This window comes from Erythrolamprus reginae, chromosome 8, assembly GCF_031021105.1.
Source record: "Erythrolamprus reginae isolate rEryReg1 chromosome 8, rEryReg1.hap1, whole genome shotgun sequence".
Classification (NCBI taxonomy): Eukaryota; Metazoa; Chordata; class Lepidosauria; order Squamata; family Dipsadidae; genus Erythrolamprus; species Erythrolamprus reginae.
In genome coordinates, this window is record NC_091957.1 from 43148563 (window position 1) to 43167066 (window position 18504).

At 41.5% G+C, this 18504-nt stretch overlaps 1 protein-coding gene across 1 annotated transcript in view; it reads right to left on the reverse strand.

The window, feature by feature from the left end:
• LOC139171705 (sodium/hydrogen exchanger 2-like) overlaps nucleotides 1-9393 on the reverse strand; it is a 48421-nt gene extending 39028 nt beyond the window's left edge. Inside the window, exons 1-2 of the mRNA XM_070760143.1 lie at nucleotides 9270-9393; nucleotides 3241-3704 (exon numbers count right to left, since the gene is read on the reverse strand). Coding sequence (XP_070616244.1) covers nucleotides 3241-3704; nucleotides 9270-9393 — 588 coding nt within the window. The remainder of the gene's footprint in view (nucleotides 1-3240; nucleotides 3705-9269) is intronic.
• Nucleotides 9394-18504: the final 9111 nt, after the last annotated feature.

The following is an 18504-nucleotide window of genomic DNA, read 5'->3' on the forward strand; positions in this document are numbered from 1 at the left end:
ATATAAACCTTTGCTAGACGAATTATTGAATCCAGCTCATCTGTCTAGAACCCACACTGCATGTCAGACATTAATACAATTGAGCGAATATAGAGATATTTCCTGAGAAGAGTCCTCCACTTCTCTGCTCACAACAGAATACATTATTATTATTATTATTATTATTATTATTATTATTATTATTATTATTATTATAGTACAACACAGCAAACGAGATCACTATGCTGGATTTCGTATTTCATCACCAGTCGGGCGCTTCCCAAGCACCTAGGACTGCGTGATGTAGCGGCGAATTATGTTTGCCGATCCCGGTAAAGCGGCCTTTTGCAATTGACAGATGGAGATTTTGTCAATTCTGATGGTTTTCAGATGTCCGCTGAGATCCTTTGGCACTGCGCCCAGCGTGGCAAGTACCACTGGGGCCACTTTCACTGGCTTATGCCAGAGTCGTTGCAGCTCGATTTTTAGATCTTCGTATTTCACTAATTTCTCTAGCTCCTTCTCCTCAATTCTGCTGTCTCCTGGGATTGCGATGTCGATGATCCATACTTTCTTTTTCTCCACGATCACAATGTCTGGTGTGTTATGCTTCAGAATTCGGTCAGTCTGAAGTCGGAAGTCCCACAGTAGTTTTGCTTGCTCATTTTTGACCACTTTTTCGGGCTTATGATCCCACCAGTTCTTTGCCACTGTAGTTCCGGCACAAGTTCCAGTGGATCATCTGTGCCACAGCATCATGTCTATGCTTGTAGTCAGTCTGTGCGGTCTTTTTGCAGCAGCTGAGTATGTGATCGATTGTTTCATCTGTTTCTTTACAGAGTCTGCTCTTTGGATCGTCTGTTGATTTTTCAATTCTGGCTTTGACAGCATTTGTTCTAATGGCCTGTTCTTGTGCCACCAGTATTAGTCCTTCTGTCTCCTTTTTGAGTGTTCCACTTGTAAGCCATGACCAGGTCTTTTCTTTATCCACTTTGCCTTCAATCTTCTCCAAGAACGGTCCATGCAATGCTTTGTTCCGCCAACTGTCCATACGACATTGAGTTACATATTTTCTGTACTGGTCCTTAGTTTGCTTCACTTTGAGAAGCTTCCTATTGTTGACCTCCAACAACGCTGACTCTTTGCTCCCTTCACGTAGTCAGCTAATGCATGCTTTTCTTGTTCTACTGTCTGCTTCACTTGCAAAAGTGAAAATTATTATTATTATTATTATTATTATTATTATTATTATTATTATTGATAACACTGTTGTTAAGTGATTATATTTTCCCTAAACAATCTATCAATGTTTATACTTATATCTGTTACCTTATACATGCTTGACAAATAAATGAATGAATACATAAATAAATAAATAAGATCACTTTCAGAAGCTCCATCCCTGCACAGATGTGAAGGAAAAGAAGAGATAGGTCAAATAAATATCCACCTCTCTTTACATAATGTTGTGGTTCAGCCTGAGGCAGATCAAAGGCCAGCTGTGTCTCTACTGGCTCCATGCCCGGAGGAGGCTGACAGCGAAGAGGAGGGGGCTGAGAGTCGGGTGGGGGAGGGTCCAGTCAGGAATGTGACGAGGAAGAACAGCATGGGAACCCCGGGGAGGGGCTCTCCCCTGCCAGTAGCTTGGAGTCTTTGGAGTCATTAGGTGACGAAGCACAAGCTGTCATTAACATGCGACAGAGACGTCTAGATCAAAGGAAGGATCAATTGAAGAAATATTATCAGCATTGAATAAGGAACACCAGGGCTTGGGTGTGGTCCTCATTAGCAGGGAAGGGTTTATAAGGCAGGCAAACACTTGAAGCCATGTGGAGTGTTATCAGTTTGGAGTTGCTGTAACCTGCATTGTTTCTCGGTGTCTCTGTTCCTGGCTTGTGGCCCAGCAGTCTTGAAGACCCGTGGGAGGTGTATGTCTGTTATCTACAGCCTTCGTGTATATATTTGGAGTTCCAGTGTTTTCCTGCTTTGTAAGGACATTTTCTGTTAGCTTCATTTCTCTTGAACATTATAAAACTGTATTTGAATTTTACCGGTGTGTCTGGCTTATCTTTTTGGGTTGGTCATAGCTTCCGGAGTGACCCAGACAGAACAGTAGTAGCCCACCCCATGCACGTGCAATGCTTCTGTGCATATGCAGAAGCATCCCGGATGGGTGAGCAAAGGTTCCCACCATCATTGCTATTGGTTCGCTAAACCAGGCCAAACCAGGAGCAAACCACTGCTGGAGCTAATGGGAATTGAAACCCACCTACAGTTGCCACTACCAATTTGCCCAAACCAGATAGAAATGGCTGAATACCACCTTTGCCTTGGAATCTAATAAAATGGTTTTGTTCTTCCCAACCTATCAGGTAGAAATATTGTATACTGCCCCAAAAAACAAAGGGAACACTCAAAGAACACATCCTAGATCTGAATGAATGAAATATTCTCATTGAATACTTTGTTCTGTGCAAAGTTGAATGTGCTGACAACAAAATGAAATTGATTGCCAATCAATTTTGCTTCCTAAGTGGACAGTTTGATTTCACAGAAGTTTGATTTACTTGGAGTTATGTTGTGTCGTTTAAGTGTTCCCTTTATTATTTTTGAGCATGTATATTGCATACAATATTGTATACCTAAATGTTCCTCCTCTTCTTCTTTTGCCAGGAAAAGAGTTAAGAAGTCAACAAAGAGGCAAGGGTTTGGAAGGGCAGACAGCTATTTAGCCAAATTGTTTTTCTGCAGGAATGTTCCACTGACCCTTAGAGAATTATCAGTTTGGAGTTGCTGTAACCTGCATTGTTTCTCGGCGTCTCTGTTCCTGGCTTGTGGCCCAGCAGTCTTGAAGAACCGTGGGAGGTGTAGGTCTGTTATCTACAGCCTCGTCTTGGCAGCAACAATCCTATATTGATGCATGGACAATTGCCTTCGTGTATATATTTGGAGTTCCAGTGTTTTCCTGCTTTGTAAGGACATTTTCTGTTAGCTTCGTTTTCCTTGAACATTATAAAACTGTATTTGAATTTTACAGTGTGTCTGGCTTATCTTTTTGGGTTGGTTATAGCTTTCGGAGTGACCCAGACAGAACACATAAAGGGGGATTTCTGAACTTTAAGACCTGTGGACTTCAACTCCAAGACTTTCTCCAGCCCGCTGATTTAAGAAAAAGGTGACGAAGGCTTAAGAAAAAAATATGATGAAGTCTTGGAAATCAGTACTTTGGTATGCAATGAACCCTAACAGTTCAATACTTACAACACTCACAGCATCGTTGAGTAGAGATTCCCCAAATACCAAAATGTGAAGCTTCTCATTGACGTGGATCTCCTCAAAGACGGAGAGAACAGCAACTGGGTCAACAGCAGCGATCAAGCTACTAAATAAGAGGTTATGGAGCAAGGAGATGTCACCCAACTGGAAGGCATCTGCTTGGCATATCACGTAGAGAGAGAACCCGATGCCAAAGACGTTCCAGATGGTTCCCACCACGGCATACAAGAGGATGGTTCCAATGTTCCCGAAAAAGGGGCGACTTGGCATGAAGTAGCCTGCATCCAGGACAATGGGGGGCAGGAGATAGAGGAAGAAGATATCGCTGCCCATCACGGGAGGTGACTTGTCATTCAAGCCAAAGATGATGCCTCCCATGATAAGGCCAACCACGATCAAGAGGCAGCTTTCAGGGACAACTGAGGGTAGTTTTTCGAACAGATGGAAACCTGACAAAGAAAAGAGGACATTGCTGAGAAAAATCCAAGACCTCAACATAACGGCAGAAGATAGAGAACAATTAAAACTTGAACCTCATGTTTTCTGAACAGTTTTTATCCCAGAGCTATAATTGCACTTAACCATGTACAAGGGCAGCAGTCCCCAAACTACGGCCCGGGGGTCACATGCGGCGTGCTGAGGCCATTTATCTGGCCCGCGGGTGATGACAGGAGCACAGGATGCGTCCGTATCCTGTGCTCCTGGCCACTGTTCCCTCTAGCCTGTGTGGTCGCATGGCCGCGCAGGCAAAAAACAAACTCCTAGAGTCGGCGCCATTTCTCCCGCCCAACAGCTGATCTGTTGTCGGCCGGGAGAAACCCCCGTGGGCTCTGAGCCCCGCCCAGCTTCTCCGGCTGTGTCTGGGGACCACGCCCCGCCCACTCCTACCGATAGTCTTCCCGCCACCAGGAAGAAACAGGAAGCAACTGCCCCCCCCCCCAAGGAAACAAGAGGCAGCAGTTGGATGGCCTTGCCACCTGTGCGCAGAAGCAGCGCCCTGGGGTAAAAGCGGCATAGACTTGTGCCTACACCAGAACTGTCACCTCGCCCTCTCTCCACTTTTCCCATAAGTTGACTTGTGGGGAGTCTCATTTTTTCAGCAGGGAGAGAGACACACACCCTCAAGTTCATGGCCGGGCACAGCAGTTTTGTGAGAGAGAGAAAGAAAGAAGGGAAAGAGGGTGAGGGAAATAGAAGTGGAGAGGAATGAAGGAGGGAGGGAGGGAAGGAAGGAAGGAAAGAAGGAAGGAAGGAAGAATGAAATGAATGGAGGGGCAGAGGAAGGAAGGACTGTTTTTGGGGGGGAGGTAATTTTTTTTAAATTTTCTCTTAGCATACATTCAAACAACACAGTGTACCATCTAATTTTCAATGGAAAAAATGCGGTATTAGTAAGTAATATCAATCATCAAAAAAGTTTTTTTGTAATTTTGTCATCCAGTTACATTCATTTTCTTTTAAATAAATTCCCTCCTTAATGTTCCTTCAAAAAGTACAACACCGATTATATTTCTAACTTATTGCCCATTATGCCAAAGTGCTTCCTTCTTTCTTTATACATTTTTCTATAAGCCAAGAAAACCTTTTATAGCCAATCACATGTTAATAAAAGAAAATTAAAAACAAAACATAAACATATATGAATTTCAGACTTCTTCCCCCCCCCCCTAAATAGTATGTTCCCATTTTGTTTTTACTTTGAAATAAGGTATATGCAGTGTGCATAGGGAATTGTTCATAGGTTTGTTTTTATAGTTCGGCCCTCCAACAGTCCGAGGGACAGTGAACTGGCCCCCTGTGTAAAAATTTTGGGTACCCCTGTACTAGGGGGTCACCATCAGTGAACTGCTGGACAATACTACTCAGTGTGTTGCGTGGATGTTGGATGGTTCAGGTGGAAAATTGTGGTGGGCTGAGCATGTTCTTTCGGATTGGTATGTATGTTGAGATTGGTCTTTGGCAACATATGAATTTTGTTGCATGGGTATACTGCGTATATATACTGCTCCCCAAAAAATAATAAAGGGAACACTCAACCCATCCTAGATTCAATATTCTCATTGAATACTTCATTCTGTACAAATGTGAATGTGCACAACAGCATGTGAAATTGATTGTCAATCAGTGTTGCTTCCTAAGTGGACAGTTTGATTTCACAGAAGTTTGATTTACTTGGAGTTATATTGTGTTGTTTAAGTGATCCCTTTATTTTTTTTTGAGCAGTGTACATACAATGACAATAAAGTATTTATTTATTTATGTATGTATATATATATGTATGTATGTATGTATGTATGTATGTATGTATGTATGTATGAATGTATGTATGTATGAATGTATGTTGTTGTGGTTAGCTCTGGCCCAGCTCCTGCCCCAAGGACTGTGGATGTGGGGGAGACATCCACATGCTGCAGGCCTGTTTTGCCCCCCCGGTGGAATCTGCTGATGAAGGCTCCTCTGACCAAAAAGACATGAGTGACAGGGAGGAGGAGAGTGTGGCAGACAGCTCAGAAGGAGATCAATTATCTAGCTCCTCCTTGGATTCAGAACAAGAGTTAATGATACAGCAACACATGCGGAGAGCGATGCATATGCAACAACAACTGAGAGATTATTATCAAAGAAAATGAGGCCACCTGTGGTTGGGTGGGGATGTGGTAATTAGTGAGGCTGCTATCAATAGCAGCCTGTGGGTTTGGCCATTGTGGAGGATTATCTGATCCTTGTGTTTCATTCCTGCTTTACTGACTTTGACCTTTTGTGGGCTGATTTTTCCCCACTTTGAAACTAAACCAGAGCAAAGTGTGTTTCACTTTGTGAAAGAAGGACTTTGAATTGCCTCACAGCTGCAAGCTAAGTATCACAGAACTGATAAGGGACTTGTACAAATTACCAGTTTGTTTGGAGACGAGTGCTCTTTGCTGTACCAAAAGAGGGCTTAGTTTAAGTGAATTTTCCTTATAAAGAACATTGTTTTGAATTTTCAAACGTGTGCGTGTCTGAAATTTGTACCTCTGAATTTTTGGGAGGAGTGTACCAGAGAGCCCGACAGAACATATGTATGTATGCATTTATAATTCAGCATGATTGTTTGAGGGTCTGTAGCATGAGTGGAAAACTAGGCAGTCCTATACTGAATTTTTCCTCGTTATGTGTGAATTCACTCAGAGAATCTGGTTGGAGAAAGCTGGTTTTAAAACACAAAACACAGCTGAAGCACTGGAAACTGAAAGATTCCATAAACATTCACAATCATGTGGGGCTCTTTTCTAAGAAAAACCAAATGTATTAGATCAGTCTTAAAATTTTGGAATTAGTTCATTAAGAAACAATTTGGAAGCTTAGAAATCAAGGTTGCATAATTCTGTGCAATTCTGTAGATTTCCCTCATCTTACGCAAATCAGCTTAACAGGATTTCTAGAAAATGTTTTTAATGTAACACTGTTTTTGTTTCTAGCCAGAATTTTTTTAACAGATTAACAGAGTTGCAAGGGACCTTGTAAATCATCTAGTCCAACCCCTGTCCAAGCAGACCCTACACCATTTCTGACAGATGCCAATCCAGTCTCTTCATGAAAGCCTCCAGTGATGAAGCTCCCACAACTTCCGAAGGCAACTTCTGTTCCATGGGTCGATTGTTCTCACCATCAGAAAATGTCTCCTTATTTCCAGGTCCTTGTTCATCTTACATCTACGTCACCAGGTTCGCCTGGTGCACCAGTTGCGGCCCTATTTGGACAGGAAGTCATTGCTCACAGTCACTCATGCCCTCATCACCCCGAGGTTCGATTACTGCAACGTTCTCTACATAGGGCTACCTTTGAAAAGTGTTCGGAAACTCCAGATCATGCAGAACACGGCCGCGAGAGCCATCGTGGGTCTTCCCAGATTCGCCCACGTATCTACAACACTCTGCATTGGCTGCCGATCAGTTTCCGGTCACAATTCAAAGTGTTGGTCATGACCTTTAAAGCCCTACATGGCATTGGACCAGAGTACCTCCAGAACCGCCTGCTACCGCACGAATCCCAGCGGCCGATAAGGTCCCACAGAGTTGGCCTTCTCCGGGTCCCGTCGAATAAACAATGTCGTCTGGCGGGCCCCAGGGGAAGAGCCTTCTCTGTGGCAGCCCCGGCCCTCTGGAATCAATTCCCCCTGGAGATTAGAACTGCTCCCACCCTCCTTGTCTTCTGTAAACTACTTAAGACCCACCTATACCGCCAGGCATGGGGGATTTGAGACACCTTTCCCCCAGGCTCATTATAATTTATGTTTGGTATGTATGTGCTGTTTGGTTTTTAATCATGATAGGATTTTTAGTTATTTTTAATATTAGATTTGTGCCATTATAATATTGTTTTTATCATTGTTGTGAGCCGCCCCGAGTCTTTGGAGAGGAGCGGCATACAAATCTTATAAATTGAATTGAATTGAAATTGAATTATATCTTGTCTGGCCTCCAGGTGCCTCCTCTCTGTGGCACCTCCTCAAATATTGCTATCATAGAAACATAGAACATTGACGGCAGAAAAAGACCTCATGATCCGTTATACTAATTCCTGTATTATATATTAGGATGGATATATGTTTATCCCAGGCATGTTTAAATTTAGTGACTGTGGATTTACCAACCACGTCTGCTGGAAGTTTGTTCCAAGGATCTACTATCCTCTTCACTAGACTAGCCATGCCCAGATCCTGCAACTGTTTATCATAGGTTTTAGCCTTCAATCTCCTAATCATCTTCGTTGCTCTTCTCTGCATTCCTTTTATAGTCTCAACATCTTTTTTATAGTGTGATGAAAACTGGATGCAGTATTCTAGATGTGGTTTTACTAATGATTTATTTTGAGAATCGACTGTCACAAAGATACTACACTTTTTTTTAAAAAAAAAATGTAATACACAACCCATGAATAGAGAACAATAATATGTATTTTACATTCATCTGTATCGTATTAGTATAGAATCTTGGTGTAAGACAAAGTTCCTGGATTTTCAGCGGTTTTAAAACAGCATATTGCCCACAAGATCATATGCTGCAACATTCTACCTGTCAATGACTATTTCAGCTTCAATCGCAACAACACAAGAGCATGCAACAGATTCAAACTTAATATTAACCGCTCCAAACTTGACTGTAAAAAATATGACTTCAGCAACCAAGTTGTCGAAGCGTGGAACTCATTACCTGACTCAGTAGTGTCAACCCCTAACCCCCAACATTTTTCCCTTAGATTATCCACGATTGACCTCTCCAGGTTCCTTAGAGGTCAGTAAGGGGCGTGCATAAGTGCACCAGTGTGCCTTCTGTCCCCCGTCCAATTGTTTCTCCTTATCTCATTTATCTTTTCTTCCTTTCAAATATGTTCACCTATACTTTTATATCTTTTCTTCTATTCTTTTCTTTACTTATATTATTACATATCTTTCTCTTCAATGTGTATTATGTATTGGACAAAATAAATAGATAAATAAAATAAAATATCACTGCAAACTGTTGTACACAAATAATGCAATACAACTCAGAGACTTCTTGCAAAGATATATACATGTATATTTTCCTATATATGTGCATAAACGTTTGTTAAACAACATGGGGCTTTTTTGGTACATTAACTGCAAAATCTCACCACATGATAATATTTTTTCCTGGAACACACAACTCTAGAGAAGGCAGTATCAATAAAAATTTCTTACAAATGTTACATCAACTCCAATCTCACAAATTCCACAAAGTGTACATCAGCTCTTTAAGATACACAAATATTTTTCTTTTACTCTTAAAAAAATAATGTTCTAAGCTTATTAACCTAAATAAATACAGGTCGGTCATCTGCATATTACGACCACAATTGAACCTAGATTTTCATTGCTCAGCAAGACAGTTGTCAAATGAGATTTGTCCCATTTTATGACTTTTTTTGCCATATTTGTTACTGTCCTGTCCTGTAGTTGGACTGTCCCCCAAAATCTCTGTTGAGAAATCGTTCTTTGAATTTCAGAAACATACCTATTTTGGCCAAGGAAGCCAACAAGATCCACAACGTAATCTCAAAGGGAACCTGGACATGCTGATAATCAAAGAAGCCTCCAGCATCTTGGGATTCATTGGTCCAGTTGGTCTCCCAATTCATTTCACCCAGAGCCTCCAGTACTGTAATATTCTGGAAGCTGGCAGTCCTTGGCATTGAGAAGAAGAGGAAAGACCCTAGAAGACCAAATCTGGGAGCAACCATCTCACTTAGGATGAATCCCATCTCGTTCCACCTGTCTTCCTTCTGTCTGTCTAGGGAAAATCAATGCCAGTAGATCAACTTCTCACCCGGTCTCAGAGTAGATGTTTCTGCTTGCATGTTTCCCTGTAGGCTGCTCAAGTTGAATTGACCCTCTACTGTCCTCTGAATTACATAAATGGAGCTGCAGTGCTGGACAGGGTGAAACAGTGAGAGATGCCTCAAGGCCAGAAACACGCAATTCCCAATTAAAATTCTGTCTGGAACCCATACCATATCTCAGACATCAACACCCTTGAAAATGTCCAAAGATATTTCACCAGAAGAGCCCTTCACTCCTCCACTCGAAACAGAATATCCTACGAAAATAGACTAACAATCCTGGGCCTAGAAAGCCTAGAACTACGGCGCCTAAAACACGATTTGAGTATTGCCCACAAGATCATATGCTGCAACGTCTTACCGGTCAATGACTACTTCAGCTTCAACCGCAACAACACAAGAGCACGCAACAGATTCAAACTTAATACGAACCACTCCAAACTTGACTGTAAAAAATATAATTTCAACAATCGAGTTATCGAAGTGTGGAACTCATTACCAGACTCAATTGTGTCAACCCCTTACCCCCAACATTTCTCCCTTAGACTCTCCACGATTGACCTCTCCAGGTTCCTAAGAGGCCAGTAAGGGTCGTACATAAGTGCACTGGTGTGCCTTTCATCCCCTGTCCAATTGTCTTTCCTTTCTCTCACTTATCATATATATTTTCTTTCTTTCATATATCCTCTCCTCTAAGTTCACTTTTACTCTTATATATATTACTACATGTCTATTTTTCTTCCTATGTATTTGTGTATTGGACAAATGAATAAATAAATAAAAATAAATAAAGATTTATACCATGCAGCCTGTGGTTAATTGAACTAAGGTTAATTGAACTTGCACCAAGAACATCAATGTCCTAAAACATGGGCAAGAGTCATGTCAAGGAGTCCATAAATGAAACCAGCTCCATTTTGGCTTTACTCGTATTGGGTAAACTGGTTGAACAAAACCTGTTCAGGTTTTGTTTCTTTCTGAAGTATTCCTGGAGATGTTCAGTTATGGAGAACATTGCTTATTGTCTTTAATGTGTAAATCCTAATGTGGGAGAGAAATACTTTTCAGGTGTGAGTGAGCTCTCCTTAAAATCTTCCCTGGGCCGTTCTTTGTCAAGTGGACCAATTTTTAGAATTTTCCCCACTCCATTTCAACAAAACTTTGCACATATATTCCTTATGGTATAAAACTGAAGTGTGCAAAATTTTTGACCTAAAATTTGTCTGAAATGGTACAGAATCTACTGCTTGAGCAGGGAGCTGGACTAGAAGACCTCCAAGGAGGTGGTACCCTTTGAGAGCTGCATGCACTGAAATTTCATTTTAATGTATGCCAATTAGTGTATATTCAAAGTGACAATAAAGTTATTCTACGTCAAAGTCACTCTCAGCTCTATTCTGATTCATCCTTCCTTTCCTTCCATTCCATTCCCTTCCTCTTTCTTTTTTTTCTTTCTTTCTTTCTTTCTTTCTCTCTCTCACTCTCTTTCTTTCTCTCTCTCCCTTTCATTTTCTCTTTCTTTCTTTTCTCTTTCTTTCTTTCTTTCTTTCTCCCTCTTTCTTTTTTCTTTCTTACTCTCTCTCTTTCTTTCTCTCTCTCTCTTTCTTTTTGTTTTTTCTTTCTTTTTCTTTCTTCATCTCTGTCTTTCTGTCTTTCTTTCTTTCTCTCTCTCTCTTTCTTTCTCTCTCTTCCTTTCTTTTTCTTTCTTTCTTTTTCTCTTTCTTTCTTTCTTTCTCCCTCTTTCTTTTTTCTTTCTTACTCTCTCTCTTTCTTTTTCTCTCTCTCTCTTTCTTTTTGTTTTTCTTTCTTTTTCTTTCTTCGTCTCTCTCTCTTTCTTTCTTTCTTTCTTTCTCTCTTTCTTTCTTTCTCTCTCTCTTTCTTTCACTCTCTTCCTTTCTTTTTCTCTTTCTTTTTCTCTTTCTTTCTTTTTCTCTTTCTTTCTTTCTTTCTTTCTTTCTCCCTCTTTCTTTTTTCTTTCTTACTCTCTCTCTTTCTTTCTCTCTCTCTCTCTTTCTTTTTGTTTTTTCTTTCTTTTTCTTTCTTTGTCTCTCTCTCTCTCTTTCTTTCTTTCTTTTTTTCTTTATTTATTTCTTCCTTCCTTCATTTTTCTTTCCTTTTTTTTTCTTTCTTTCTATCTTCACCCTTTTACTCTCAATGATATACCACATCTGATGAGAGGTCTTTTTCTCATACGCACCAGTGTTATAAGGAGATACCAGATTAGGTTCTTTCTGAAAGATACATGCAGGAGGTAATAGCAGCCAGACCATTAGCCTAATGCAGAGAGTTGGGATCAAAAGGTGCAGACAGAGGGGGGCTTCTGAAAGAGATTTCAGACCTCTCTCACCCTATCTGCTGTTTCACTACAAAATGCTTTTGTTAAACAAAGCCATATCAGATAAATATAACTGATGCTGAAATCCCAGAATCAATCTTTATCTCCTCCAGCGATGCATTTTCATCCTGATCCTTGTTAAATCGATGACATTAACATGCATGTCAGAAGAGGGAGAGACAGAGAGGGAAAGACACAGTGAGGAAAGTTACATAATATTTATTTTAAAAATAATGTAATCAATAAATAATGTAATAAAAAAAATAATGTAGTCATTTGCTCCATGAGAGACACCAAAACTGTAGAACAGAAATGCTGTAAACAAACTAGGAATACTGTAAACAGCAGCCTGACATAAATTACCTTATTTTTTTAAAAAAAACCTTTCTTCTGAGTATTTGCTTATTAACCAGTGTTCTGTCGGGCTCTCTGGTAGAATCCTCCCGAAAATGCACAAATACAATTTCAGACACACACACGTTTGACAATTCAAAACAATGTTCTTTATACCGAAAATGCAAATAAACTAAGCCCTCTTTTTGTACAGCAAAGAGCACTCGTCTCCAAACAAACTGGTAATTTGTACAAGTCCCTTATCAGTTCTGTGATACTTAGCTTGCAGCTGTGAGGCAATTCACAGTTCTTCTTCTTTCACAAAGTGAAACACACTTTGCTCTGGTTTAGTTTCAAAGTGGGGAAAAATCAGCACACAAAGGTCAAAGTCAGCAAAGCAGGCACGAAACACAAGGATCAGATAATCCTCCACAATGGCCAAACCCACAGGCTGCTATTTATAGCAGCCTCACTAATTACCACAGCCCCACCCAACCACAGGTGGCCTCATTTTCTTTGATAATAATCTCTCAGTTGTTGCTGCCTATGCATCGCTCTCCGCATGCGTGGCTGTATCATTAACTCTTGTTCCGAATCCAAAGTGGAGCTAGATAATTGATCTCCTTCTGAGCTGTCTGCCACACTCTCCTCCTCCCTGTCACTCATGTCTTCTTGCTCAGAGGAGCTTTCATCAGCAGATTCCACCGGGAGCAAAACAGGCCTGCGGCATGTGGATGTCTCCCCCACATCCACAGTCCTTGGGGCAGGAGCGGGGCCAGAGCTAACCACAACAACCATGAAAGTGAAAGTGAAGTAGTATCTTATTTCCTTCTTGTTTTATAATATTACGACTCTTCTTTTTCCTTCAATTCAATAGTCAATTTATCTTTTTATAATTATATTTTCAGTTGATACCCCTCCTTGTTTCCAATATCATACTAATACAATTCTTACAATTTCATTTCTGCGCATGCTTAGAAGGTAGATTCAGCATGAAACACTGCAGGTGGGAGGGCTTTTTTTCAAAGCACAGAACAAGGAGAAACCATTCACACACAGTAAAATGGGCCAAAAATCCAGGGGGGGGAAAAGATGGCGGCGAGCACAGACTGGCAAAGACAGAACCGGATTTGTGACACCAAAGTTACATCACCAGCAGGTCACTAATGGTTTGGGTGATCTGGTCCGAACTGGGAGAAACCCACCCCTGCGACAGGCTTTGAGTTTGACACCTTTATTATTATTATTATTATTATTATTATTATTATTATTATTTATTAGATTTGTATGCCACCCCTCTCCGTATGTTAATACAAGCTTGTAATAATAACATCGGGGAGCAATTTTTAACACAATTTCTGTTGGGTTTGATTTTTGAGCTTTTTAATAGTTGATTAGGTGTAGCCGCCCGATGTAGCATGTTAGGATAGGATTTTATATCTGTACTTCTAGCATAAATGCCTTATACACTCTGATTCCATTTAGCCAGGACAGGACTGCACGTAAAGTCACATAAGATGAGTCTGTACTTCTGGTGAAACTACTTAAGGAAATGACGCCATAAATCGGTTCAACAAATCTCCTCGGATAACAAGAATGCATCAGCAGGATGAGAACTGTGTGATCAAAGGATGCAATTTACATTGCCTGGGGTAAACAGGACGAAGGCTGTGAAAAAAGACCTTGATTATGGTAAACAGGAGATAGTTGCATTAAACAACAAAGGGTCCCAGGAAATTGGCCATGAGAGACATTTGCTCAGTGGAAATTGGTTACGTGCCATATGAAGATAGGAGGGACTCGGAAGTTGTGTCATGTTTTAGAGTTACGTTATTGGTTGTAATCTTTCCCATTTGCATATGTCCCCCAATAAAAGGAGGTGCACAGCTCAATACTGTGTCACATCACCCAGAGAGAAATGTGTCCAAGTCTTCTTTCTAGGATTGGCGTTCGTGAGTGACCCGCCTGGGTGTGGGTGCTCTAAGTTTCTCTGAAGACATTGTTCCCCTCAGGGACTTTGCAGCACCTCAATTAGGCATGCTGGTTTCAAAACTGTAGTTAGTTTTCTTCTACGACGTCAAGTTTTTTTCTCTACACCTTATGTATATAATGTAGTTAATTAGGCAACATGAGCATCAAGTCTTCGGAGAGGGGCGGCATACAAATCTAAGTAATAAATAAATAATAAATAAATCAAATTGCATTTTTACATAGTCATCTTGCGAACTTCCCAGAAAATCTTGGTGCAGTCAGTGATGAGCAGGGCGAGTGATTCTACCAGGATTTGAAGGTCATAGAGGCACAGTATCAAGGTAGATGGGATGTACATATGATGGCTGACTATTGCTGGAGCATCAAGCGAGAGTGTCCACAGATTAAACACTCCAGAAAAAGCTATAACCGAAAAGTTTTACCTTAATAAGTATAATTACCATTCTATAAAAAAAACAACTATTTGTATGAACACAATTTAACTTGCAGTAATTATTATAGCCTTTGTATGAATACAATTATTCTTTGTAAACAGTATATTTGATAAGTTTTTACTTTACTTTCCTTTATATGCACAATTTGTTTGACTTTTGAGGGTATCCTGTAGCTTAAAAAGTCGACGTAATAGACAAAAACTCTGGTTATTTTTAGTTCCAAAGGCCAAAAGTTAGTTGAAAACAAGTCACAGATTTAAGACAATGAAACTGCTGTTCCCCAGTATAATCCCTTTATTTCTCCATTTTCAAGCAACTTTTCTCAGGGCGCTTTCCAGATTGCAAATCCCAAACTTTCAGGAGAAATATGCTGATCTGAAGAAAACAATACCAAGTAATAACATGATTATTTTAATATCAACCAATTTGGCTCAAGACCAGATTTTTATTTCAAAACAAATACCGTCATGCATGCTCTTCCTTCATTTTTTCATTTCATTTCCAAAGTTACATTTAACTTTGAAGGAAGTCAAATAATCATAATGCTTGTAATATTAATATCTAAAATTATAACTAATATTGAAGGAATATCCATCTCCCCTGCTTACCTATACTCAATACTCTGAGGCACCTAAATATTAAGAATTTTAAATAGATTACATTAATATCATTTTATTTAAATAACATATTGTATTAAAGCTGGGAAGATGGAACAATAGATGGTGTGCTAGCTAGATTTAATTGTAGGATAAAGAATTGAGCTGGTTCCATATTAATGCTTTAAGGATTTTTAGTTTCTTCAAATACCACTGATTTAACCATTATGCTCTATAGGCCAGTGTTGGCAATTCTTTTTGGCACCGAGTGCCGAAACGGGAGTATGCGCATACATGTACATGCATCCTGGAAGAGCAGCCGCCCAGTGCGCATGAGAGCCTCGGTAAGATGATCATCCAATGTCTGGCACTGGAAGATCAACTGCCCGGCATGCACATGCGCACAGGGTGGCTGCTCTTCCACTTTCTGGCACTCCCAGACCTCCCACACACGTAGCACTAGCTGTATAGCGCACTGGAACCCAGAAGAGCAATAGGTGACAACGTCACCAGCATGCCATGTCCACTATCACAGATAAAGGCTTGGTCTGGCAGTTAAGGAACCAGGCAAGAAACCAGGAGACCATGAGTTCTAGTCTTGCCTTAGGCATGATTAACCAATCACCAGGGGATGGTGAATTCTAATCCCTCCTTGGACATGATTGGCCAATAATCAGGAGGTGGTAAGTTCAAGTCCCTCCTTAGGCATGATTGGACCAATAATCAGGAGATGGTGAGTTCTAGTCCCTGCTTGGGCATGATTGGGCCAATAATCAATCTCTCCTTGGGCATGATTGGCCAATCACCTGGGGATGGTGAGTTCTAGTCCCTCCTTGGCATGATTGGGCCAATAATCATGAGATGGTGAGTTCTAGTTCCTCCTTGGGCATGATTGGGCCAATAATCAATATCTCCTTGGGCATGATTGGCCAATAACCAGGGGATGGTGAGTTCTAGTCCCTCCTTGGCATGATTGGCCAATCACCAGGGGATGGTGAGTTCTAGTCCCTCCTTGGGCATGATTGGCCAATCACCAGGGAATGGTGAGTTCTAGTCCCTCCTTAGGCATGATTGACCAATCACCAGGAGATGGTGACATCTAGTCGCACCTTAGGCATGATTGGGCCAATAATCAGCCTCTCCTTGGGCATGATTGGCCAATCACTAGACTAGGAGATGGTGAGTTCTAGCCTCATCTTAGGCATGAAACTGATTGTCTGACATTTGGCCAGTCATTTTCCCTCAGCTCAACCCACCTCACAGGGTGGTTGTTTTGTAGAAAACAGGACAGAGAAGGAGTATTCAGTATGGTCACCGTTATTTATAAAAATAATAGTGGGATAAAAAATAAATAAAAGAAAATATTTTGTGTACACTTCATCATATCTTTTACTTGTAGTTCAAATAAATAAATATGGGAAAGCAGGGGGTGGGGGGGAAAAGGGGGGATTATTCCCCAAAACTAGTGATGCATACTAGATTTTGGGGAATAGGTAAGAGAAGTCTATTTTCAAAAATAACCCAAATGCCATTCTTTTTCCCTTAAAACAATTTTCTCTTCATTTACTCATTGGTGCCATAGCTGAACCCTGGACACTTTCCAGGTGCCTTAAATTCCCAACTCCCATCTTCCCCAGCCAGCCCAACTGGTCACTGGATCCCTTGAACCCACAGGCCTTGTGAGACCCTAACCGAGGCTGCCTAGTTATCGCCCAACCTTTTTACACACCCTCCACTAAATGCAAATACGCTATATATCGCTCGATGTAATTTTAACCAGATTGCTGTTTGTCAGCCTTGTTTACCAACATGCTGGTGCTCAATCGGTCTGTTTAACATAAATAGGATTATGTATGCAAATCAGCCCTTCGCTCGCATCTGGCGGCTTCCTGGGAAGCTGGTTTAGAACGCGGGCTCCGGCGGGGGGTCAGCAAACCCACCCCGACATCCATTTCCTCGTGTTGCTGAGTGAATTTGTAGCTGTGACATGACCGTCCATTTTCCAAGGAGGTTATTCATCTAAAACAGTGATTTTCAACCTTTTTTGAGCCGCGGCACATTTTTTACATTTACAAAATCCTGGGGCACACCACCAACCAAAATGACACAAATTTAATAAATACATACATACATACATACATACATACATACATACATACATAACCCCTTCATATATACAATCCTATGTAACATCCCCTTATAAATACAGTCAATCATCAATCATCCCTCTTCAAATTTATACCACTGTCTCATTTCTGGGTACTTCTCCTGTCTTTCCCCCTTTTCTCTCTCATGTTTCTCATTTCTCTCTCTTCCTCCCTTTTTCCCTCATTCCTTCTCCCTCTCACTTCTCCTCTTTTTCCATCCCTGTCTCTCTCCCCCCTTTATGCATGTGTGTGTATACACACTCGAACAATTTCCAAAACCAGTTGAGGGCTGGGGGTTTTTCCTCTTTTATTCTTTTAAAAAACAGGTGTGGGCTGGGGGGGATTTCTTATTATTTGGGTGCTTTTTACAATATGCTTCAAGATCACCCACCCTCTCTCTTTTGTTTCTCTCTCCTCTCATTCTCTGCCTCAATCATTTTCTCATTTCTCCTTTTTTTCTCCCCTTTTTGTTCTCATTTCTCTCTCTCCTTTCCTCTCCCTGTCTCTCTTGCTATCTCTCTTTTTCTCTCTGGGAAACAGCCCCTTTACTGACAGCCCGGGACGGGAGAGGGGTGGGCGTTCCCATAGCGCTCGGAGTGGCTAGCGGACGGATCGCCAGCGCCGCTGCAGCCACCAGGAGGAAACGGGGGAGCTGCCTTTCTGTTGTCCTTCTGATGCTGCTGACGTGGTGCCAGGGACAAAACGCCCACCCAGTCCTGGGGGGAAAGACGGACTGATTGGGATGGGAATTAGCATCTCTCCAGCCGCATTACGTAGGCAAGGCAAGGCACAAACTCGCCGGACGCGGAGCCCAAAAAAAAGCGCCTCAGGAAGGCAGAAGCAAAGCACCCCCACCGCCCGCTCGCTTTCCAACGCTGCGCCCGTTGCGCCGGGCTCTTTGCCTGAATTTGCCTCCTTTCTGAGGCTCAAGCGAGCCTCCTTCGCCGGCAGCCGGGGGGGCGGAGCCCAAAAAAAGCGCCTCAGGAAGGCTCTTTGCCTGAATCCGCCTCCTTTCTGAGGCTCGAGCGAGACTCCTTCGCCAGCAGCCGGCTTCTGCAAGTGGGAGCTCCAGG